Here is a 21,889-nt window from a genome sequence, read left to right on the forward strand (position 1 = left end):
ACAATTCAGCATTTTGCTTAACAAAAAGAACATTTTAGGACAAACAGGCCTCAAGACACAAGCAAAGAAATCGGAACGATGTATTCAGTTCAAATATTTTTGAGTTCATGCGTATTTTATATGAGAGTTTATGAATGTATTTATTTAGATTTTACTGTATAGTGTATTGTCTATACCTACTACTCAGGGTTCTAAATTAATTAGGGTTCTAAAAGCCAACCCGCCAAATGCGGGTAAAAATTCATTTTGGCGGGTGTTAATAAAAACTTACTAGCCAGTTTGGCCGGTGATGCATGAGGCATTACATGCATGATACATAAGGCTCTGTTCTCGGTCATTTATCCTATGCATTTATCCACCTGACAGTACTTCTTACATTTCCCAAGAACACTGTTTCGTAATGCTACGTGGTGACGTTTCATACGCCCATTGGCTGCGCGCAGTTTGTAGTGAAACCAGCGCGAGAAACCATGGAAACGAACGGAGCCAGAGCAGGGAGCAGACTGAAATAAGACGGAGTTTAGCTAGATAGCTAGCTAGCTAGCTAGCAAAGTAAAGTATAAAGTTAAGATTAGCTAAACTAAATGAGGCGGTGGTTGGGACAGACTTCTGGGGGCGAGAAGAGGAACGAGGCAGGGGATGAGGATATCAACAGAGAAACGAAGAAAAGAAAATGTAATGCCAAATGGCTGACGGGTCGTGAATGGCTTGTGTTTGATCACGAAAATGTCGTCATGTTTTGTCAGGATTGCCGCATGTACGCGAAAGAAAAAAACAAAACGAACAATTTCGTGGTAGGAACTACTAATTTTAAAGTCGAGGCAGTAAAGGACCATGAGAGTGCCCGAAGTCATCAGGAGAGCCTAAGGATTAAAACTGCAGATATATATAAAGACAGATATAAAGACAGATAGAAAGATAGATAGAAAGATATAAAGATAGATACTGTAGATAGATATAGACAGATAGAAAGATAGATAGAAAGATATAAAGATAGATACTGTAGATAGATATAAAGACAGATATAAAGACAGATAGAAAGATAGATAGAAAGATATAAAGATAGATACTGTAGATAGATATAGACAGATATAAAGACAGAAAGATAGATATAAAGATATAAAGATAGATACTGTAGATAGATATAAAGACAGATAGAAAGATAGATACTGTAGATAGATATAAAGATAGATATAGACAGATAGAAAGATATAAAGATAGATACTGTAGATAGATAGAAAGACAGATAGAAAGATATAAAGATAGATACTGTAGATAGATATAGACAGATATAAAGACAGAAAGATAGATAGAAAGACATAAAGATAGATACTGTAGATAGATATAAAGACAGATATAAAGAAAGATAGATACTGTAGATAGATATAAAGATAGATACTGTAGATAAATCCCAAACTTGAAATGTATGCACTTTCTGTGTATATTTTGTTGTATGTATTGTACTTTATATGTATTTTTCATGCCAAAATTGTTAATAAAATCATCAAATGCATTCAGTGTTACTCATATTTTCACCCGAAAAAAATTGGCTAGTGGAAATTCTGATTGGCTGGTAACTTTAGAAAGTTACCAGCCACATTGGCTGGTGATCAAAAAAGTTAATTTAGAACCCTGCTACTACTGTGTTATGCTGTGCTGCCTTATGGAGTCTCTTATGCACCAGTTGGAAACGTAAAATATCATAAATGATTGAACGCAAACTGCTGTCAATGGTAATAAGTGATGAGGTTATTACAATATATGGTATTTTAATCATTATATTCGCAAATCATGAAAACGAAATATTTTGATTGGATACCGTGACCGGAAGAAATATTAAAGTGACTAAGATTCCCATGCGTCTTCTGTAAAGCGATTCTCGTCTGCGCACTTTATGTAAACAACGGACGCAGCATAAATGCATTAGCCGATTCATAATGTCCACAGGAAGGTCTTTTAAGGTGTACGCTATTTCCGTGTTATTCCCAAGGAAACTAAACGATGCTTTTTACTTGGTTAACGTTACATAATAAAAGCATGGTTACAATAGTAAAACCCGGTGATTACAACATTTTATTGTAGTTTTAAAAAATGGTTTTGCCAATAGTAGTCAATACACAAAAACGTGGTTGCCTCATAGTTACTATAAACAATTGTTGAATTAAACGCCCTACTGGTAGACGCGAGCTTTCCACGTTGACATGATGAAGGCGGTGGCATTATACACTAACCAGATGCAGTTAATAGGCGTGTTTAACATGCGGCGCCGCAAGAACTGACAGGTGGATCGTATGGCGGGAACTCCGTGCCAAAACCTAACGTCCGATCGACCGACCGACCGACCGTCCGTCTAACCGAACGTCTGACCGGACGTCTTGAACGTTTGTGCGGGTGACCCACGTGACGACCTGACGTGACGTCAACGTCTCAAAATAAGCGCTTTTTAATCGATAACACATCGACATTACAAGCATTAAGTTAATTTTCACTTAAAAACTATCTGAACTGCTTGTGCTGTACTTTAAAAACAGGGGGTTTCAGATGGATTTCAATGTTTAGAAATACGTCAATTTGCTCTGTGTGTTTTATTGCTTACTCTCTGTTTTAAGTTTTGTCTTTACCTTGATGAAAAAATGTATATATATTTCAGCTCCTTTGCTTAACAATAACAATATGGTGAAACTTTAAAAAAGCTTGTGAAGATAAGCAATTTTAGTGCCTCCTAGTAACTGTTTCCAAATGTGTGTGTGTGTGTGTCCAGCAGTCATAATAGTCATTTCAATTATTAAATATGGTATAGATCAATAGATGTATACAATATGTACAATATCCCATAATACTACACAATGTCTATTTGTGAATAGTAATTCTGGTGTAAATGCCGTCAATTTATCAAACTTCTTGCAACATTCCCTACTAGCTTCGTGTTTCTTAACAAGGGATGTGTCTTGTCGTTATTGCAAGGTGCCTGAAGAATAAAATAAAATGTTTTATTATAACCTTAAAAATCATATATTGGTTAGTTAAAAATTATAGTAAAGGACTGTGCAGTGCAATATATATCACTTTGTGTCGGAATTTAACCCTTTAATTTCAGGAGCATTTACAATGAATGAATTGTCTTTGATACAAATGAACAAAATAAACAGTCCTATTAATTTGAACATCAAGATGAAAATCTGTATGGGGATTAGTGGGCAGTCGTGCCCCAGCGGTCCGAGATCGTACTCGTGATCAGAAGGTTGCCCCTGCTTATTCCCAGCACCGACGGGTAATGGCTGCTGAGGTGCCCTTAAGCAAGGCACATTACCCCCACTTGCTCACCGGGCCCTGCAGTGATATCTGCCCACTCTTCCGTGTGTGTGTGTTCGTGTGTTCACTATCACTGGATGGTTTAAATGCAGAGGTCACATTTCGGGTATGGTCACCATATACGTCTTTAAAAAGTATTGTAGTATACTAGAATATAGTTACTTGTTAATGGTAAATACTATATTTGAATATTTACTTTAGTAAAGATCTAACACTTAGTATGAAGGAATATCACTACAGTTTACTATATTAAAAGTGTACTGGAGTATTTCTCATGTGGGAACAATTGTATTAGTCTACTACTGTAACACCTACAAAACTAAAAACATGGACATTTAAAGCTTTCACCTGAAGCTGCAAACTATTAAATAAATAAATATTTCAAACGTAAGTAACGCAGTTATGGAATCTAGGGTCTATGGGACTTTACACTCCGTCACTAGATGGCGGTATGCGCCACTAATATCGGTCCGCAACCAAAATAAACCCCGAAGAAGGATTACACTTTATTTTACTTTAATAACATTCTACGTCATATAACCGTCTAAACCAGACATTAAATGAATGAAAAATTGATTAGCTGGAGGATACTGAATCAAACCATGTTAAATAAAGGTAAAGCAAACACAAACGTGTTTAAACGTGTTCTTACAGGTGGAAAACACGTTATTAAGACGATAGAATACCGGCTCTGTCGACCGGGCGCTATCGGTACGTGTTAACAACATGTAAACACACGTAAGAACGTGTTATAGGGTTTTAATGAAAGAAATGTAGCAAGATTGTTTGGCCAGTTGGTTGTTTGTGGCTGATATGAAAACAAACAAGTCTTGGTGACGGTAAATTCATAACACAGCATATTTATCTGATTACAGGTTTAAATTAAAATCAACGCTTCATAAAATTACACTTTTGTCCCTGATTTTTATTTGTGAGTCACTGTGTAATTAAACAATTTGATTAATCTTTATTCTATGTTTCTATAGCTCTTACGTTCTTTATTGCAATTAAATAATAGTAAATTTTTTTATCTTGGTTAAACCGTATTTTATTATAGTAAAAGTGTGGTAATATTTTCATTTTAGTGGATTGATTACCTCTTGTAAAATACAAATTACCATGGTTAAACTATATTTAAAAGCAATTTGTGGTAACTTTGGTTTAACTGTTTATTTGTACTAAAACCATGGGTAATTTTCTTAATGACTATACATTTGCAGCTTAATACATGCATTTCAAATTATTTACACTACCTCAAATTATTTTGTCCCAAATTGCTCTGCTTTTTTCTCAGGTTCCAGATGCTGTTGTTCCACATCAGCCTGTATGCTGTCCTTTCTTTTATGCCATCTTTGTCCTGCTTGTGTGCTTGCTGGTACATACAATTTACTTTTTTTAATTTTAACTAAATTAGTTTTTGTCTGCACTTAATACCTGTGCATTCTAGACTGTTGACCTGACCACTTTGTGTTAGAAAATATCAATATATTAGTGTTCATTCTCTTATCCTTAAACAACAACAGCTTATATTAACTCAACCTCTACGAATAACAGAAGGCAATGAATAAAATGATGGCAAAATGCACTTATTCAATTGTATCTCTGGGGGTGTTTTTATTTCCTTTTGGTTTTTACTGTCATTTTTGAAGGTGCATCCCACAGCCTGACTGGCTTGTTGACACGTCAATCTTCAAGGGTAGGAAAGTCACCTTCCCCAATACCAGTCATGGACACTGCTCATCCTGGCACATACTGCTGTGAACTGGTGGTGCCAACAGACCCAGCTCCAACTTAACCTGATATCATGCCATACACAGCTGGAGGCTCCTGTTTCTAGCTCCAGTGCATGATGAGGTCTTTATACATTTTATATTCAGATAATAACCAATAAAGTACACCCACTAAACTTCACCACAGAAACTTACTCTCAGCATAACAGAACATTTGCCAAAATGTATAATACAGACAAGTTTGTATTGTACATGTATTACTGCATTAATGAACCTCTCATGAACATATCAAGTTCATGTAGTACACAGGAATATTCATAACCTCGTTATTAATGTAATGAAATAATATACAGGGATATAACAGGACACCTGTTTACAAATAAATGTAAAAAAAAAGACTATTGCACAATATGATCCACCATGAGTAAAAACATGGTAAAATTAGGCAATGCCAAATGTTTTGGCACAAGAAATGCCTAATGCCATGTCCTCTGAAAATTGGTTAAAAGTAGTGTACATTGGCAACTTAAGGCTCACTGAACATGTGTTCGCTGTTGGAAGGCTTCTAAATAAACCTGGTTCAATGAATGTGATCGTTGGTATCTCATTGAATCCTGACAAAGGTATTTTAGATGCTCCACTGGCAAATATTAAGATATCCTCAAGCTTCAGATTGTTGATATTTCCCTCTACAAAAGAAAACAATACAAAATTGTTTATAACATTTCATGCATAGGCAATCATTTTATAATGGTAAGAATTAACTTCAGTCTTATGGTAGAAAAAGCAAATTACATTTGTTCCAATCTGTTCTTAATGTAATGTTTTGATCCTTATTGAAAATGTATTTACCATTGTGATTGAATTTTTTTTTTTAAATAAACTTCCAATATTTTTAAATCATCAACACAAATTTTAAGTGTATAACTCTGGCTAGCATGACCATAAGGTTTTTCTCTTGCTGTTTTCGGTGTAACTTAAATGTATAACATATTGACATGTAGGTGCAAAGTATGAGGAATGAGAAAAAAACTATAACATTGTTAGATAAGTTTCCTCTCAGGAAATATGTAACTTTTCAAATTCAATTAAGTAGAGAACGTGTCCTAGTATGCTGAATGTAAAAATAGTATGCAAAACTAGATTGTTCACATTTATAGTGTTTAGAAAACAGTAGGTATAAAACAAATGACCAAGTGCTTCCATTGAGATTTAATATCAATGAAGGGGAAATGTAATGTAAAGAATACTTTCAAACTGTGTACTGTTAGTGTACCCTAACACTGTACTTTTTAAGTCACAGCAAACAATAATATTAAACTTACCCTCCACATCCAATAACCAGTCTCTCCAGAAAGCGAGAGTTCTGTTTTCTGATCTTCTCCTGTTGCTTCCCACAGAAGAGAACACTGGTTTGAAAAGGTTTGCCAATTCTGTTGAGGTTAGAGGCTCAACACATGGTGCAAAGACTTTGTGAAATATTGATGGGTTTGCTACAATTTCATCCAGGAGCCCCAATGTCATTAGACCTTCCTTTAGCCTAGGGTAAAAGACAATATAAAACCGGTAATTAAATGGAAAATGCTTGAGTTAGTGTTAATATCTTGTCAATTTTCACCATTATACACTTTTGCACTTCTCTTGAACTTACTGTGAAAGAGCCTGAGAAAGCCTGTCCTGCAGATAAAATTTAAGTGCAATTTCTATAACCCTATCTCGGTCTTCTAAACTCTTAATGTAAATAAGGGCACCCATCACACCTAAGGTGTCAGCAAAGGCAGATACTTCTGCCCTTGCTTCCTCCACAGATTCTGCGCTGTTGATCTGAAACACAAACACATTACATAGGGCTCAATATTCCTACATTTGTCATTTAGCCCAGTAAATATTGTTGTCCTTAATGATAACATATGTCATGTTTAAATAGTAAACAAATGTAAAAATTCACTTTACAACTTTAATTTGCTAACTTCAGAATCACTTAGCAATTGCAGATCATGCGGTCCCACAGCCCAATTCAACTGAAGAGGTATTTTTCAATCCATTCTTAATGCAGTACAACCCTCATAAAGAATAGTCACAAACACAGCAGTGGAACAGCCGACTTCAGTAAGTAACTTATTTTATTCAGTCACAATAGATCATTCAAAAGACTGCATCAAAATGGATAAAATCCAAGTACTTACTTTCTCCAACTGACTCCGAATGTCAAGGTCTGCAACTTCATCCAATGTAAAGTTAGGTGGCTGCATTGAACTGATTTGGCTGTACAGCCTCTCTGAAAAGAAATGGATGGGCAATCCTCCCTGAACCACAGCCATTGAAATCATTTTTCCAATGGTCCTATACAGTCCTTCTTGCACAGCTATAAAAAAGGTGTTATAATAAAACAATGCATAAATAAAAGAAAGCTTTATCCATATTCTATTCTATAGGTTACATTTGGTATTACAGTAACTGAAGATATCTTACCATCACCATGTAGGGCCAAAGACCGCGATTCTTCTGGTCCCTCAAATATCTTGCAGTGTTGAACTTCTTGCATCAAAAGACGCAGAAACTCACGTCTGGGCCCACCATCATCTACAGATCCCTCACCTTTGCCCTCTACGTCAACAAATGCTACATCAATACGGGCCTCTGCATTAAACCTCTGCCTCCGGAAAGCCCTTACTGTGCAATCCAATATGTCCTCTCTGTAAACATTAATGATATTTGCCCGTGGTGATTCTTTTATTACTTCTCCCTGAAGTCTTGTTATAATGTCAGCAATGTTATTAGCATCAGGAAGAGGAAAAAAATCCACAATGTCTTGACGGATGGGGAGGTGGACAGGACTTCTACCGGGAACAGATGAATGGACAGGACTTTCTGCACTGAGTTGAGAGTGGACAGGGCTTCTTTCAGGAACAGGTGAGTGGACAGGACTTTCTGCACTGAGTTGAGAGTGGAGGGGGGTTTCCAAAGACTGGTGAGATGATGTACTCTCTGTGTCATTTTCCTGCAGCAAGAGTTTCAGACATAATGAATAAGGAACTTATTAACTTAAAAACAACAACAATAATAATGGTTAAGATGAAGTATTACATGGAGTAAACTCATATTTTCTGTATATCATATTTTATTACCTCGGAAAGTTCATCTGTTTCAGTGTCTATCATCTCATTATTCCTCTAAAATAAATCACAACAATTAATTTTGACAAAACAAGGATGCACTTTATTCCATTCATAATCCACCGGAATCGCTCTACCAATAAATGATTCGTTGATTATAGTGATTGTTTGTAAGTATAATGCTAAAATGTGAGCGAATTTGAAATAAAATGCATAAAGGTCATATATCTTGGGAAAAATGCTCTTTTTATTCTTTTCACACTTTTAAAGAAAAAACTCATAAGAAAACTGTTATGCGTACAAATACTAAGTAAAGAAGGGAATCACTCAACATTTTTTGGAAGAAATCTAAACCTAAAAGTTTACATCCATGCATATATATAAAACTAAATATACCTGTGGTCTGATGTACAGAGCAGACCTTCCAAGCTCTCCAAAAGCTTTAATTGCAAATGGAGTCTTGATTGAGCCAGTCAAAACATGCAACCTTCTGCTCTTGTCCAATCTACATAGCTGATACTGGTCTTCACCAAGAAACGGAAACTCCTTTCGAAGCAATTCGTCAAATTGATTTGCATTCAGTGTAAGTGGCACCGCAATTCGCCGCATTCTGTTTGCTAAAAATTAAAAATTCAACAGTAATGACAAACTGTGGTTTCAGCAAAACTATTTTTGAAACAAAGATTACTTGCAGGCAGAAATGTGAATAACAAAGTATAAGACTACTTCTATAACTTACAGTTAAGATCAGTGTTTCTCAAATTTCAGTCCTCTACCCCCTTAAGTTTTAGATCTCTCCCTATATAGACACGCTTGCCCCAAAGTAACCTTCTGGACTTTTTGTTTTGGCTAGTTGCTAGTAAAACAACAATTTATTTTATATTAAAAAAGAAAAAATCATATTATGTTTAGTAAATTAACAAACTGTTGAACAGGACTAGTGCAACAGTTATTTTCTTCTCCTGGTAAACCAAAATAATTCTGCTAGAGTAAACGGTTTTAACCTTCTAGCTTTTAAAAAAGCCGTACCCTGATACAGCGATTGAGATGCAAACAATGTCTTAAGGATTACTAGAAACTTTCATGCAACTGTGTATGAGCTGAATACTGAAGTATAGCAGCCTTCAAGGACTAGAGGCACATGTGATTTAAATCAAAGGTCCTCAACCAACTCTCCTACAGTGTTTAGTTCCAACCTCAATCAGACACAAATAAACCTGCTAATCAATACAAGCAGGTATTGTAGGAGGCTGAAGCAAACCTCTGCAGGGCCATGCGTTCACAGGAGCAGAGCTCCTCAAATCTTTCTCTGCAGAGCCAAAGCCCTGCAGAGTTTATCTCCCTCCCTGATCAAATATACCTTTGCAAGCCAATCAATGTCTTCTAGATCATTAGATGATCACTAGAAAATCACAGGTTTGGCCCTCCAGTACTCGATTTAAGAAACTACAGTATTCAGTGTCTTGTTTGTTTCTTTCTACTTAAGAATATTGTGTTGTAAAATGTTGTAAAAAAAATACCATCTTTTGAATGGTATACATGCATGAATGGGTCATGCACCAGCACCACTCGTAGGGACCAAGTTCCAACGTGTGAAGTTTTGCTTTCACAGCAAAGTTTTCTGTAGATTACAAGTAACAGTACATAATCATAATCAAGCTGTAAAATAAAGAAAAAAAATACAGAAAAACAGAATTTAAAAAAAAAATTACACACACACACATCTAAAGAAATATAATAAAGTACAGTAAACAACACTTACGAAGAACTCTGGTGCATTTCTGTTTCATCATTTGGTCCTTTAGACCTGACAACATAAAACATTTTCTTATTTGCAATATGTATTTATAATACTATCTACACACTAGAAGTACGAGTATTCATGAGTGACTACCCTTTTCACACATTAATACATTAGTCAAGATACAGCATTTTCTTGAAAACACAAATGTAAATGTAACAGAAGACAGGTTACCTTTTACATAGTTCAATATGCTTCTCCAGATCAAAAAGTGGAATAGTTGCAGAGCACTGCTTGCATACTTCCTTTACAGCATTCTACAAAAATGTAAACAATACACATACCAAATCTATTAATTATTGTTGTCAATAGTCAATACTTGGTTCTTAAAACTATGACAATTTTTCCAAAGTGTCAGTCCTACAAATGAACATATTGTGTCTACACTTAATGCTTACAAGCCAAATCTTACCGTATCTTCTATTGATGTCCCTGCAATAACTGATTGCAAAGGAATGGTGTTTTGGAGTGGCACGATGTAGGCAGTGGCCTTGTTTAGACCACCCTGACCTTTCAGGTAAGGTATTGAGTACCCAGCATTTGGAATAGGGATATCGATTAAGTTCTGGTGTCTACTGCACCTCATTAGTTTATATCCATGTACATCTTTAAGTGCAGGAAATGCAGTTATGAGTTGGCTGTTTATTTCATCAAATGTGCCTGATGTGCACACAAGAACCAGCCTTTTATACCCAAGACCAGATAAAGCCAGAATCTGGCGCTCTCTGTGGGAGGGAGCAATGTTGCAGGCCATCTGTGCCAGACAGCAGAATGTCTGTGCATATTGAAAAGAACTTTGTGTTCTGTTTGGGACTTTGGAATATGGTTTAAAAAGATCCCTCAATGCTGCTTCTGTGTGTGCTGTTCTTTTATGAAATTGGTGTGTCTGTCTTTGGATGTGCGGGGCAATGTTTTGCAGGGTGTTCCTGGACAGATGTGCTGGTTCATAGTTTGTGAGAGAAGACTGTGTGGGTGCTGGGAATTGTGTTGACATATATGAAGGAACTGAGGATACATGTGAGGGTGTGTGAATGACAGTTGCCAAATTTTGCAAGGGATTTTGGGATGGAGTAATAGTATGGGAGTTTCTGGGGAATGAATTTGTTTCAACATTTGGATTAAAAGCCACTTCAGTTGATTGGAATTGTGTTGGCAAATAAGAATTGATCAAATTATTTGCAGTTGCTGTGTAGTTTTGCAGGGGGTTTGACTGCTGTGGGATATATGTGGAGGAAGATGCTAAGGCATGCTGTCCTCTGATCATCTCTGATGCTTTAAGAAGCATTTCAGAAGCTAGCATACGCTCACTCTCAGCTCTGTAAAATTAGAAAAATAACAGATAGATTAGAAATGAATGTACTTAAAACAAAATAAGAACAGGTTAAAAAAGAGAAATGCATTTGTCATCAGTTTTTTTTCTATATTTTCATTTTCTTTGTATACATTGTTTCCAGGAAGGTTCTAGTCTAGCACTGATATCCTTAATATGTTCTTGACATTAACATTAAAATATTTTTTTAAGGAAATTCATTACATTTTTTACATTATTTTTTAAAGGTAATCACATCCAAAATCAAATACTAGACAACACCACTTCCCACTTGCAAGACCATGTTGCTACTACAAAATCATAACTCAAGATAGATCACAAAGGACAAGTCAGTCAGATTTTTAGGAAAAACCGTCACCACTTTTTTTTTGTTTTAAGTTTTGTACCAAAACTTTCTTCAGATATTTGGTGTGATTCTAAAGTCACATCAAAGCAGTAACTAAATCAGCATACTACCATCTCAAAAACATTACAAGAAGATTTAGATGTTTTGTTACCAGTCAAAACTTTTGAATCCTTTTATTGCAGTGTGGATTATTGCAATGGTCTCATCACCTGCCTTTCCAGGAAGACCATTAAACAGCTGCTGCTCATACAGAACTCTGCTGCCAGGACTAGAACCAGCAAATCGGAGGATATACTGGCTTTCAGTTACTTTTAGGATTGATTTTAAAAGTACTTAAACTCATTTATAAATCAATAAATAGCCTTGGACCTAAATATATTTCAGATATTTGTTTTTTTCATTTGCAATACAGGGCAGTCAATGCATGACTTGACTGTACACACTTGTACTTCATGCTTATACCAGACTGTTTACACATACACCGCAACATTTGCACTCATATACTGCTTCACGCAAGCACGCACACATTACTTTGTACTGGTACTGCATTAACTCATCTACCGCACTGTAACTTTAATAACTGCATTTATTGTTAACCAATGAATCCATAAGGTTTTCTGTTGTGTTTTGGGCAGGGTTAATTTGTTATTATTTTAGAAGGAATAAACAAAAATGGCCAAAGTAAAACCATGGTTAATTCCCAAACGACTTTAAATTATAATGTAGGCAGCAGATTAGAAATCATGACTGTATTCTCTTATATTGGGCAGATTGTTTACATTAGTTTAGCGAGAATGTGCCAGTGTTGCCAGATGTTGATTAAAAATCTGTCAAATGGCCATTCAAATTTAGCCGAGAAACCGTTAGCCTAGAAAAACTGAAATACTTGGCAACAGTGAAATGTCCTGTTAGATCGCAAGTAAAAGTGTGCACACAGTAAAACGCGCTACATAGAAACGCCTTTCTACTTTTGTACCTTTTTATTAATGTAACTGTTAATGTAAAAAGTTTAATATTTGTCTTTTAAATGTAGTGAAGTAAAGTCACAAGTACTCAGAAAAACAATACTCATGTAAAGTACAGATTCTCAAAAAGTGTACTTTGATATTCAAGTAAATGTATTTCCACCAGTGCTGATTGCACTCACAACAATAACCATTTTTGCTAGATAGAACATCTCAAATGGCGGCAAAACCCACAATGCACTTTGATTCACGTGAGTGTGACGTCACCAGGTAAAGACTGATGAATAGAGTTTATACGTGATTATGCATTAGCAACGTTAAAAAACTCTACAGAAAATGACAGGATTTCGGCATCGTCACATATATTGGCATTTTGATGTTTTAATTTCAATATATTTTAACCACATATTTAGGCGCGTTAAAAGTATATTTTATTGGATTCTTCAAATATAGTTTGAATGTATTAAGCGCCGTCTCTCTCTCTCTCTCTCTCAAATACACACACGTCTGGTTTACTATCTCCGTGGGATAAACTGTATATTCTATATATACCTCGATTTTGGTCCGCACATTGACAGACATCCCCATGTTCGCGTGTATTGATGTTTAAGTCCCCAGCGGGATATAAAAACATGTACACACACAATTAACCACATTATCACTTTTCTAAAAGTTGTAAGCATAAATTAATTAATAAAAATCTTACGGCATTCGTTCCCTCTGCATTGTAGAGCTGGGATGCAAAACTGGCGCGCTAAGATAGTGTACAACGAAGCCCCTAGAGGTTTCAGCAATTATAGGCTTTTGATTGGTTGAAACATTTTAAAGCTGTAGAACACTTGTTTAATAAATGTTTGGACCACATTTTTTTATTTTACTGATTGTATTTCTATTTGGGTTATAGTTATAAACAATTGTGTTAAATAGCAAAGGACACAAAAAATACAAAATAAGTCATACAATACATTATTTAGAATAATTAGGAAATACCAGGCCAATCAATGCAATGTTATTTATGTGTATGTTAACAGTAAAACGTTTCTACTGATTATCAGCAAATTAAGTAATTAAGAAAAATCTATTCAATCAGATGCAATGCAAGCAGTGGCAACTCTTACAGCTTCCTTATAAACCTCAATGCCAAATGTGTGGCTATGCAGGAAAGGGTCAATGCGATCATGTAGTATGGCCAAAAGTTCTGCTGTAAGTGATGAAGGGGGTTCAGGAACTGAAACCATGTTTTCATCATCCATCTCAGTAACAACCGGTCCATCCCAGTCAATGCCAAACTGCTCTGCTTCCCTCTAAAATAGCAGGGAAAGCGTACGGTACAATTACAAGTTCAATGTTATACGTTTCATATAATATCAAGTTTAAACTCAGACATAAACTACTAAGGAGTTGATTCACCTGATCAAACAATATATCCATATTTGAAAGTTGTCCTGAAATCCACAGTTGCTGAGGGGATTGGTTGCCTTCTGAAGAAAGGGGGTGTCTTTCCCATGCGCTTCTAAAAATGTCCAGATGTGCATTTATCCTGGGGATCATGACAAACTGTAGACATAACAGTTGCAACTCATTATTGGGATCAAGAAAGCCAGAGTCCTCAAGATGATGAAACGTGGCATAGTAGTTGCTGAGGACCGAACACCATACATCACGCCATAACCGCTCAATTCGCTGATTATGCACACTTCGGCCTGTGATCATGCTCCTTTTCTCTGCAAAGAAAAAGGAAGAATAAGTGTAGTCATTGTATTCTTTGTATTAGTAGGTCAATAACTTCGAAAAAACAGTACATAATACATAATAATAAGACATTTATCTTATAGCAAGATAAATCATGTCTGAACCAGGTCCTTCTTTATAGTTAAATTGCAACTTGCATATTAAAGTGAAAAACAATAAGATTATATTATATTAAAGTAAAATACCTGGTCCCCTTAAGGGATGTTCAAACATAAAACGAGCTACATCAACATTTTCGCCTCCCTTGTCACTCCGGACACGAACAGGCAATCCATGATTTTGAACAGCCTCCAAAAAACACTGGAGCACAGTTGATGCCCTGTTGTTGGTATTCGCCTTCAGATACATTATTTTTCGGCTATACCCATCAATCCCTCCATGGACGATTATTCTCCATCTTCAATAAAAACAACATAATATCAATGACTTCAAGGGACCACATGCCACGAGATTACATTTATTAATTTGGCAGATGCTTGCAAGTTACAAGTAGAAAGTAGTGTGTAGTTTAGCTGCAGAGCAATCAGGGGTAAGGTGCCTTGCTCAAGAGCACTTTAGGCATGACCTGCTGGCACTGAGACTCGAACCTGCAACCTTCTGATTACAAGCCAAACTCTAGGCCCTAAAATTATCAAACAATTATTTGTGACCCGTAAGACACTTACCTTACAAGCTTGTGGTTGCCATCTATGTGCCACAGTGACAATGGTGAGGGAACAGAGTAAGGTCTTCTAGGTAAAACCATGATCTTAAGTCCTCGTAAAACACTACCGAGTGGATCAACAGATCTGAGAGCATCTCGGAGTCTACGCTTGGTGATCCTTTTTGAAAAGAAAGCACAAAACAACACATTACTGCTTTATCATGATAATTTTTTAATGTTTACTTTTAGGTAATTAAATTGTTAATATGTTATATATAATAAGTTATCAATATTTTGTAAGCGGTTATGGCTCAGGAACGTTTTTGAGTCATCTGCTACTGCAAAGTCATTTGAGATATAAGGATTAAAATCTCAAGTAGAACTGGCAGTTTAAACTAATGCTTTATATTTTAATATTTTGTGTCTTTTCAATAGAGTTCAATACAGTCCCCAAATCAGGTGCTAGGGGGCCCCTGCCTTCTTATTTTTTTAGACAAATTTTAAATTCACATTTCATTTTCTAGCGATCATAAATACATTAATTAGCTTGGTAGGGTGTGTTTGATCTAGGTCGGAAATAAACTGGCTTTTGGACCTCCAAGCCAGGGCAAGATTTGAGGAACCCTGGTGAAAAATGTCTTAAATAACATACCTTATGCCTATACTCCTGAGATATCCGTAGGTAATTCTGTATCCAGAGTTCGGAGTGGTTGTAAGAAATTCTACAACAATTCTCTGGAGGTCCTCTTCACTAATATCCGTGAAGAACTGCTTCAGTGAGAAGTTATATTCTGCCATTCTTCTTTTTATCGTTCTGACACTCACATCCAAAAGTCTAGCAATTTGTGGTACAGTAAAATCTAACTCAAGAAGAAATTCAAGGTGTTCTTTGGATATGTCCAAACGTGGACGACCCCCTTTTCCAGACAGAACAACTGGGGCTTTGTAGCTGTTCAGCACTATGCCCTCAGAATTGTCCAATAGTTCTAATGCAGAGACCAGGCTTTTCTGTACTTCCACAGCATTAGGTATTGCTGTTGTTTCAGAAAATCTAGACAATACATTGAGGCATTGCTCAGTTTTAAGAAAAACATAGTCAATGTCTTCTTGTTTTGATTTCAATCTAATGCCTAGGTTGCTCAGTAGGTTGGAGACATCATCCAAGAAGTCTTGCAGTTGAACATCATCTCTGGAAATACATTAATTTTCAGTTTCCCACATCATTTATGTTAAACAAACATATAAAACATAGAATCCCTGGTCATGTGCTGGTTTAAGATGGTCCTAAAATTGTTTACGATGGTCCTAAACAGGCTAAGGACCTTAATCTAGCTCAAACATGCGGTTCACAATAGGTAATTTAACGTACTAGTGACAATTAACCCAACCAAAACAGTCAAGCTAATGACATTTTAATTTACCTGGGTAAAATTGGTGCTTCATTCATTAGGAGAGATATTTATTTTACCAGAGCAGTTGCAAGATTCCGATGTAAAAACAGCTAACGTTAGTTTATAGACGGTTTCAAACTGACAACATAAACAAACGCTATTGCGCATGCGCGCTTTATCACCCCAACGGAAGTTCCTGTATACATTCCTAAACAACGGAGTGTGTGTAGATTATTTATTATAACAAGCAAAAGAAAACGAGAAAAAACTTTTCTTGCCCAACTGTCTGGTGAATTGCCCTATGGCGGGAACCCCGTGCCAAAACCTAACGTCCGATCGACCGACCGACCGTCCGTCCGTCTAACCGAACGTCTGACCGGACGTCTTAAACGTTTGTGCGGGTGACCCACGTGACGACCTGACGTGACGTCAACGTCTCAAAATAAGTGTTTTATTTACTTAAAATTGTAATTGTCAACTAGTTTTGAAGACAAGTTGTTGTTATTCAAGCAATTAACGTGGTTATCCAGTATTCTGCTGTACTTCCTTAAATAAAAGTTTAGAGAAATGTGTTGTGTGTTATTCTAGGCACTTCTGATCTTTCTCGGTGTGTTTTTAAAACTGCTCCAAAACATGGAATATCCAAATCAGTTGTTCGTGTGGGGACATTTTTTTGAGGAAACAAGCCTATAAATCATACAGAATGATCTTTTTAATAAATGTAAATGGATTTTCTGTGATTATTGGGTTTAGGGGAGAATATACAGTTTTGTTAGTTCCATTATTAAAGACTCACCCCAACACAAACTGTCCTCTGACAAGAGAAGTGCGAACTGAAGTACATTGGGACTGTTACATTGTAATGTTAAATGGGTTAAACAAGAACTGAACCTAGCATATCATTTTAATCTCACTTAATTTAATACACTCATGCTAGTTTTAAAATAAGAATTTAACTGTACAGGCAATTACACATATAACAATAAATGCATTTTACTTCAACTGCAGTTTTCATGTGAGGATTCATCATAATTTATTCCTTTACAAAAATGTATAGTTTAAAAAAATCTATTCTTATCAGTGTAAAAAAAGAAACAGTACATTACAGGTTTTCTCAGTCCAAATTGCTTAATTACTTTAACTATAGTTTAACCATGGTAATTTGTATTTTACAAAATGTAATCAATCCACTAAAATGAAAATATTACCACACTTTTACTATAATAAAATACGGTTTAAACAAGATGTAATTTTGACTTTATTAAGAAGAGCTATAGAAACATAGAATACATATTAATCAAATTGTTTAATTACACAGTGCCTCACAAATAAAAATCAGGAACAAAAGTGTTATTTTATGAAGCGCTGATTTTAATTTAAACCTTTAAACAGATAAATATGCCGTGTTATGAATTTACCGTCACCAAGACTTGTTTGTTTTCATATCAGCCACAAACAACCAATTGGCCAAACAACCTTGTAATATTTCTTTAAATAAAATCCTATAACACGTTCCTGCGTGTGTTTACATGTTGTTAACACGTACCAATAGCGCCCGGTCGACAGAGCCGGTATTCTATCGTCTTAATAACGTGTTTTCCACCTGTAAGAACACGTTTAAACACGTTTGTGTTTGCTTTGCCTTTATTTAACATCGTATGATTCAGTATCCTCCAGCTAATCCGCTTTTCATTCATTTAATGTCTGGTTTAGACGGTTATATGATGTAGAATGTTATTAAAGTAAAATAAAGTGTAATCCTTCTTCGGGGTTTATTTTGGTTGCGGACCGATATTAGTGGCGCATACCGCCATCTAGTGACGGAGTGTAAAGTCCCATAGACCCTAGATTCCATAACTGCGTTACTTACGTTTGAAATATTTATTTATTTAATAGTTTGCAGCTTCAGGTGAAAGCTTTAAATGTCCATGTTTTTAGTTTTGTAGGTGTTACAGTAGTAGACTAATACAATTGTTCCCACATGAGAAATACTCCAGTACACTTTTAATATAGTAAACTGTAGTGATATTCCTTCATACTAAGTGTTAGATCTTTACTAAAGTAAATATTCAAATATAGTATTTACCATTAACAAGTAACTATATTCTAGTATACTACAATACTTTTTAAAGACGTATATGGTGACCATACCCGAAATGTGACCTCTGCATTTAAACCATCCAGTGATAGTGAACACACGAACACACACACACACACACACACACACGGAAGAGTGGGCAGATATCACTGCAGGGCCCGGTGAGCAAGTGGGGGTAATGTGCCTTGCTTAAGGGCACCTCAGCAGCCATTACCCGTCGGTGCTGGGAATAAGCAGGGGCAACCTTCTGATCACGAGTACGATCTCGGACCGCTGGGGCACGACTGCCCACTAATCCCCATACAGATTTTCATCTTGATGTTCAAATTAATAGGACTGTTTATTTTGTTCATTTGTATCAAAGACAATTCATTCATTGTAAATGCTCCTGAAATTAAAGGGTTAAATTCCGACACAAAGTGATATATATTGCACTGCACAGTCCTTTACTATAATTTTTAATTAACCAATATATGATTTTTAAGGTTATAATAAAACATTTTATTTTATTCTTCAGGCACCTTGCAATAACGACAAGACACATCCCTTGTTAAGAAACACGAAGCTAGTAGGGAATGTTGCAAGAAGTTTGATAAATTGACGGCATTTACACCAGAATTACTATTCACAAATAGACATTGTGTAGTATTATGGGATATTGTACATATTGTATACATCTATTGATCTATACCATATTTAATAATTGAAATGACTATTATGACTGCTGGACACACACACACACACATTTGGAAACAGTTACTAGGAGGCACTAAAATTGCTTATCTTCACAAGCTTTTTTAAAGTTTCAGCATATTGTTATTGTTAAGCAAAGGAGCTGAAATATATATACATTTTTTTCATTTTTCATCAAGGTAAAGACAAAACTTAAAACAGAGAGTAAGCAATAAAACACACAGAGCAAATTGACGTATTTCTAAACATTGAAATCCATCTGAAACCCCCTGTTTTTATAGTACAGCACAAGCAGTTCAGATAGTTTTTAAGTGAAAATTAACTTAATGCTTGTAATGTCGATGTGTTATCGATTAAAAAACGCTTATTTTGAGACGTTGACGTCACGTCAGGTCGTCACGTGGGTCACCCGCACAAACGTTCAAGACGTCCGGTCAGACGGACGGTCGGTCGATCGGACGTTAGATTTTGGCACTAAGTTCCCGCCATAGTATCCCACCGCGAGAGGGATTCAATCGCGTATGGACAGAGCAGTCGGCTCTCTAATCTCTCTCGCGGTAATGTGATGTCACCCAGTTGTCAGTTCTTGCAGCGCCGCTTGAAGTAGAGCACACCTTCTAAATTAGCGGTTTACTAAAATCACGTGCTCTTTGCGTCGCCGTTAACTTTATTATACGTGCAAACGCAACACGTGCTGATGGTATCTCATTTTTGAGACCGGTAAGTTAAGTTCGTCATTCATAACTATGTTTGACATTTATATTGTTGATTATTTGTTACCTCTGATGGGAGTACGTTGATACAACAGCGTTAAAGTTATATGCAGTAGCTCATGAAACCGCAGCCACGCGGTCCTTGGAGACATAAATCCATATTTCTTTATTACAGACGCTCGAATAATAATCATAATGGTGAGTGTCCTGCAGTGCTTCATGTCCAAACTGCTTTCGCCCATGTGGCGTCGAGCGCAGGAAAATGAAGAGGTGCGCAAAGACGACGACGGGCTTCGTTTTGAGGGTCAGTAAGATATTTCGCATATTAATGTTTGTAGTTATTTTCCAAGCGGAAGTGAGCATCCCTACGCCCTTCTCCCTTCGTAGGGCTGAGCCCTTGAAGTGAGCCCTTTGAATGGTGCAGGCAGGGGTGCCGACTGATGGAAAGCTATCTTTTGCCAAAAAAGGCGTAACGGCTAATGCTAACGCCTTTGGCTTAAGCGGAACGCAGGAAAGGAGACCGCAGTTCTTTTAGTTTAAAAAAACTTTTTAAGGTGTTCTTGTTTAATGGATGTTGATAGCCTTACGCTTTCTCCAATTGGAAGTATTACAGAGACCCCCCCATCTCTCCCAAAGCCTCGTTCCCCACTTATCTCATATCCCACTTCAATTATCAATATCAATAAACCATTGTTTGATATCTTACTGAAAACAGTATAAGTTTGAAGGGTTTATTACAATAACTAAAATATAGCAGAACATAACAAATAATTAGAACTCTACACAGTATACAAGTCATTACCAGCATTGTTCTCTCTCTCTCTCTCTCTCTCTCTCTCTCTCTCTCTCTCTCTCTCTCTCTCTCTCTCTCTCTCTCTCTCTGACACTGTTGAAACTTTTTATTTACATTTGGCAGACGCTTTTATCTAAAGCAACTTGTATTGCATTATGTAATACATTTGTATCTTAGTATGTGCAATCCCTGGGATCGAACCCATGACCTTGGCGATGCTAGCGCCATTGCTCTAACCACTGAGCATAATAGGCAGTATGGCACTTTGGGTGTACAGCAATACACAATAAAGCGCTATTTCAATGCCTCCCATCCATCCATCTATCCATCCAATTCAAGTCACTGATCAGGCTGTCGATCATGGAATTTCTTTCTTTAATGGTGGCGTCCATGTTTTTTGGAGAATTTAGGTTCAAGATACATCGCATTTCCATCTTTCCATATTTAAAAGGATAGTCATCCCAAAAATGAAATTGTCATCATTCACTCACCCACAAATTACTTTGTTCTGATGAACACAGAGAAAGATATTTGGAAGACTGGTAGAAATTTTCACTTCTGGAACATTATTGACTGGCATAGTAGGAAAAATTAAATGGTAAATGGTGCCCCAGAACTGGTATTACATCCTACTATGGTAGTGGATGATGTCACAGAACTGAAAATTGCTAACATTTGTTCAAATTTATTTCTCTGTTCATCAGAGCAAAGACATTTATACAGATTTAAAACAACCTGATGGTGAGTAAGTGAGTAATGATGACGGAATTAAAATCTTTGGGTAAACTATCACTAAGTATTAAATTACGGTTTTCAATGTGATGTACCAATCTTTAAGAAGGACTACAATGGCTTCAAAAAGCAAAAATACTTCAGGCCATTGGCTTGTGGTTTAGCCTCACTAGTGAGACTGCAACTTAAAAGTATGCTATCAAGGGCCTACAAGATGGCAGATGTTTCACATTTGGTTTGATGGCATCTATCCGTGCACTCCAGCGAGTATCTATGAGCCTATGTAAAGAGCAACCTGTCTTTTCTCTCACTCCCTCGCACTGAAAAGGCAGTTTATGTTTCCAAAAAATGTGACTAGATCTGGGCTGGATTCTGCTGCATGCACTCCTGAAATGTTTAGTGTTTGGTCTGCACAAGGCGAGTATGTGGCCAGGGGATTTTTTCATTATGTGAGCCTGTACTTCTTTCATTCAG

At 36.4% G+C, this 21,889-nt stretch overlaps 1 protein-coding gene across 1 annotated transcript in view; it reads left to right on the forward strand.

Moving 5' to 3' along the window:
• Nucleotides 1-19,575: 19,575 nt before the first annotated feature.
• Nucleotides 19,576-21,889, forward strand: part of mov10l1 (Mov10 like RNA helicase 1) — a 42,975-nt gene continuing 40,661 nt past the window's right edge. Inside the window, exons 1-2 of the mRNA XM_079451674.1 lie at nucleotides 19,576-19,897; nucleotides 20,066-20,194. Of these exons, the coding sequence (XP_079307800.1) occupies nucleotides 20,086-20,194 (109 nt within the window). The 5' untranslated portion in view covers nucleotides 19,576-19,897; nucleotides 20,066-20,085. The remainder of the gene's footprint in view (nucleotides 19,898-20,065; nucleotides 20,195-21,889) is intronic.

This window comes from Barbatula barbatula (assembly GCF_947034865.1).
Source record: "Barbatula barbatula genome assembly, chromosome: 3".
NCBI classification, from domain to species: domain Eukaryota; kingdom Metazoa; phylum Chordata; class Actinopteri; order Cypriniformes; family Nemacheilidae; genus Barbatula; species Barbatula barbatula.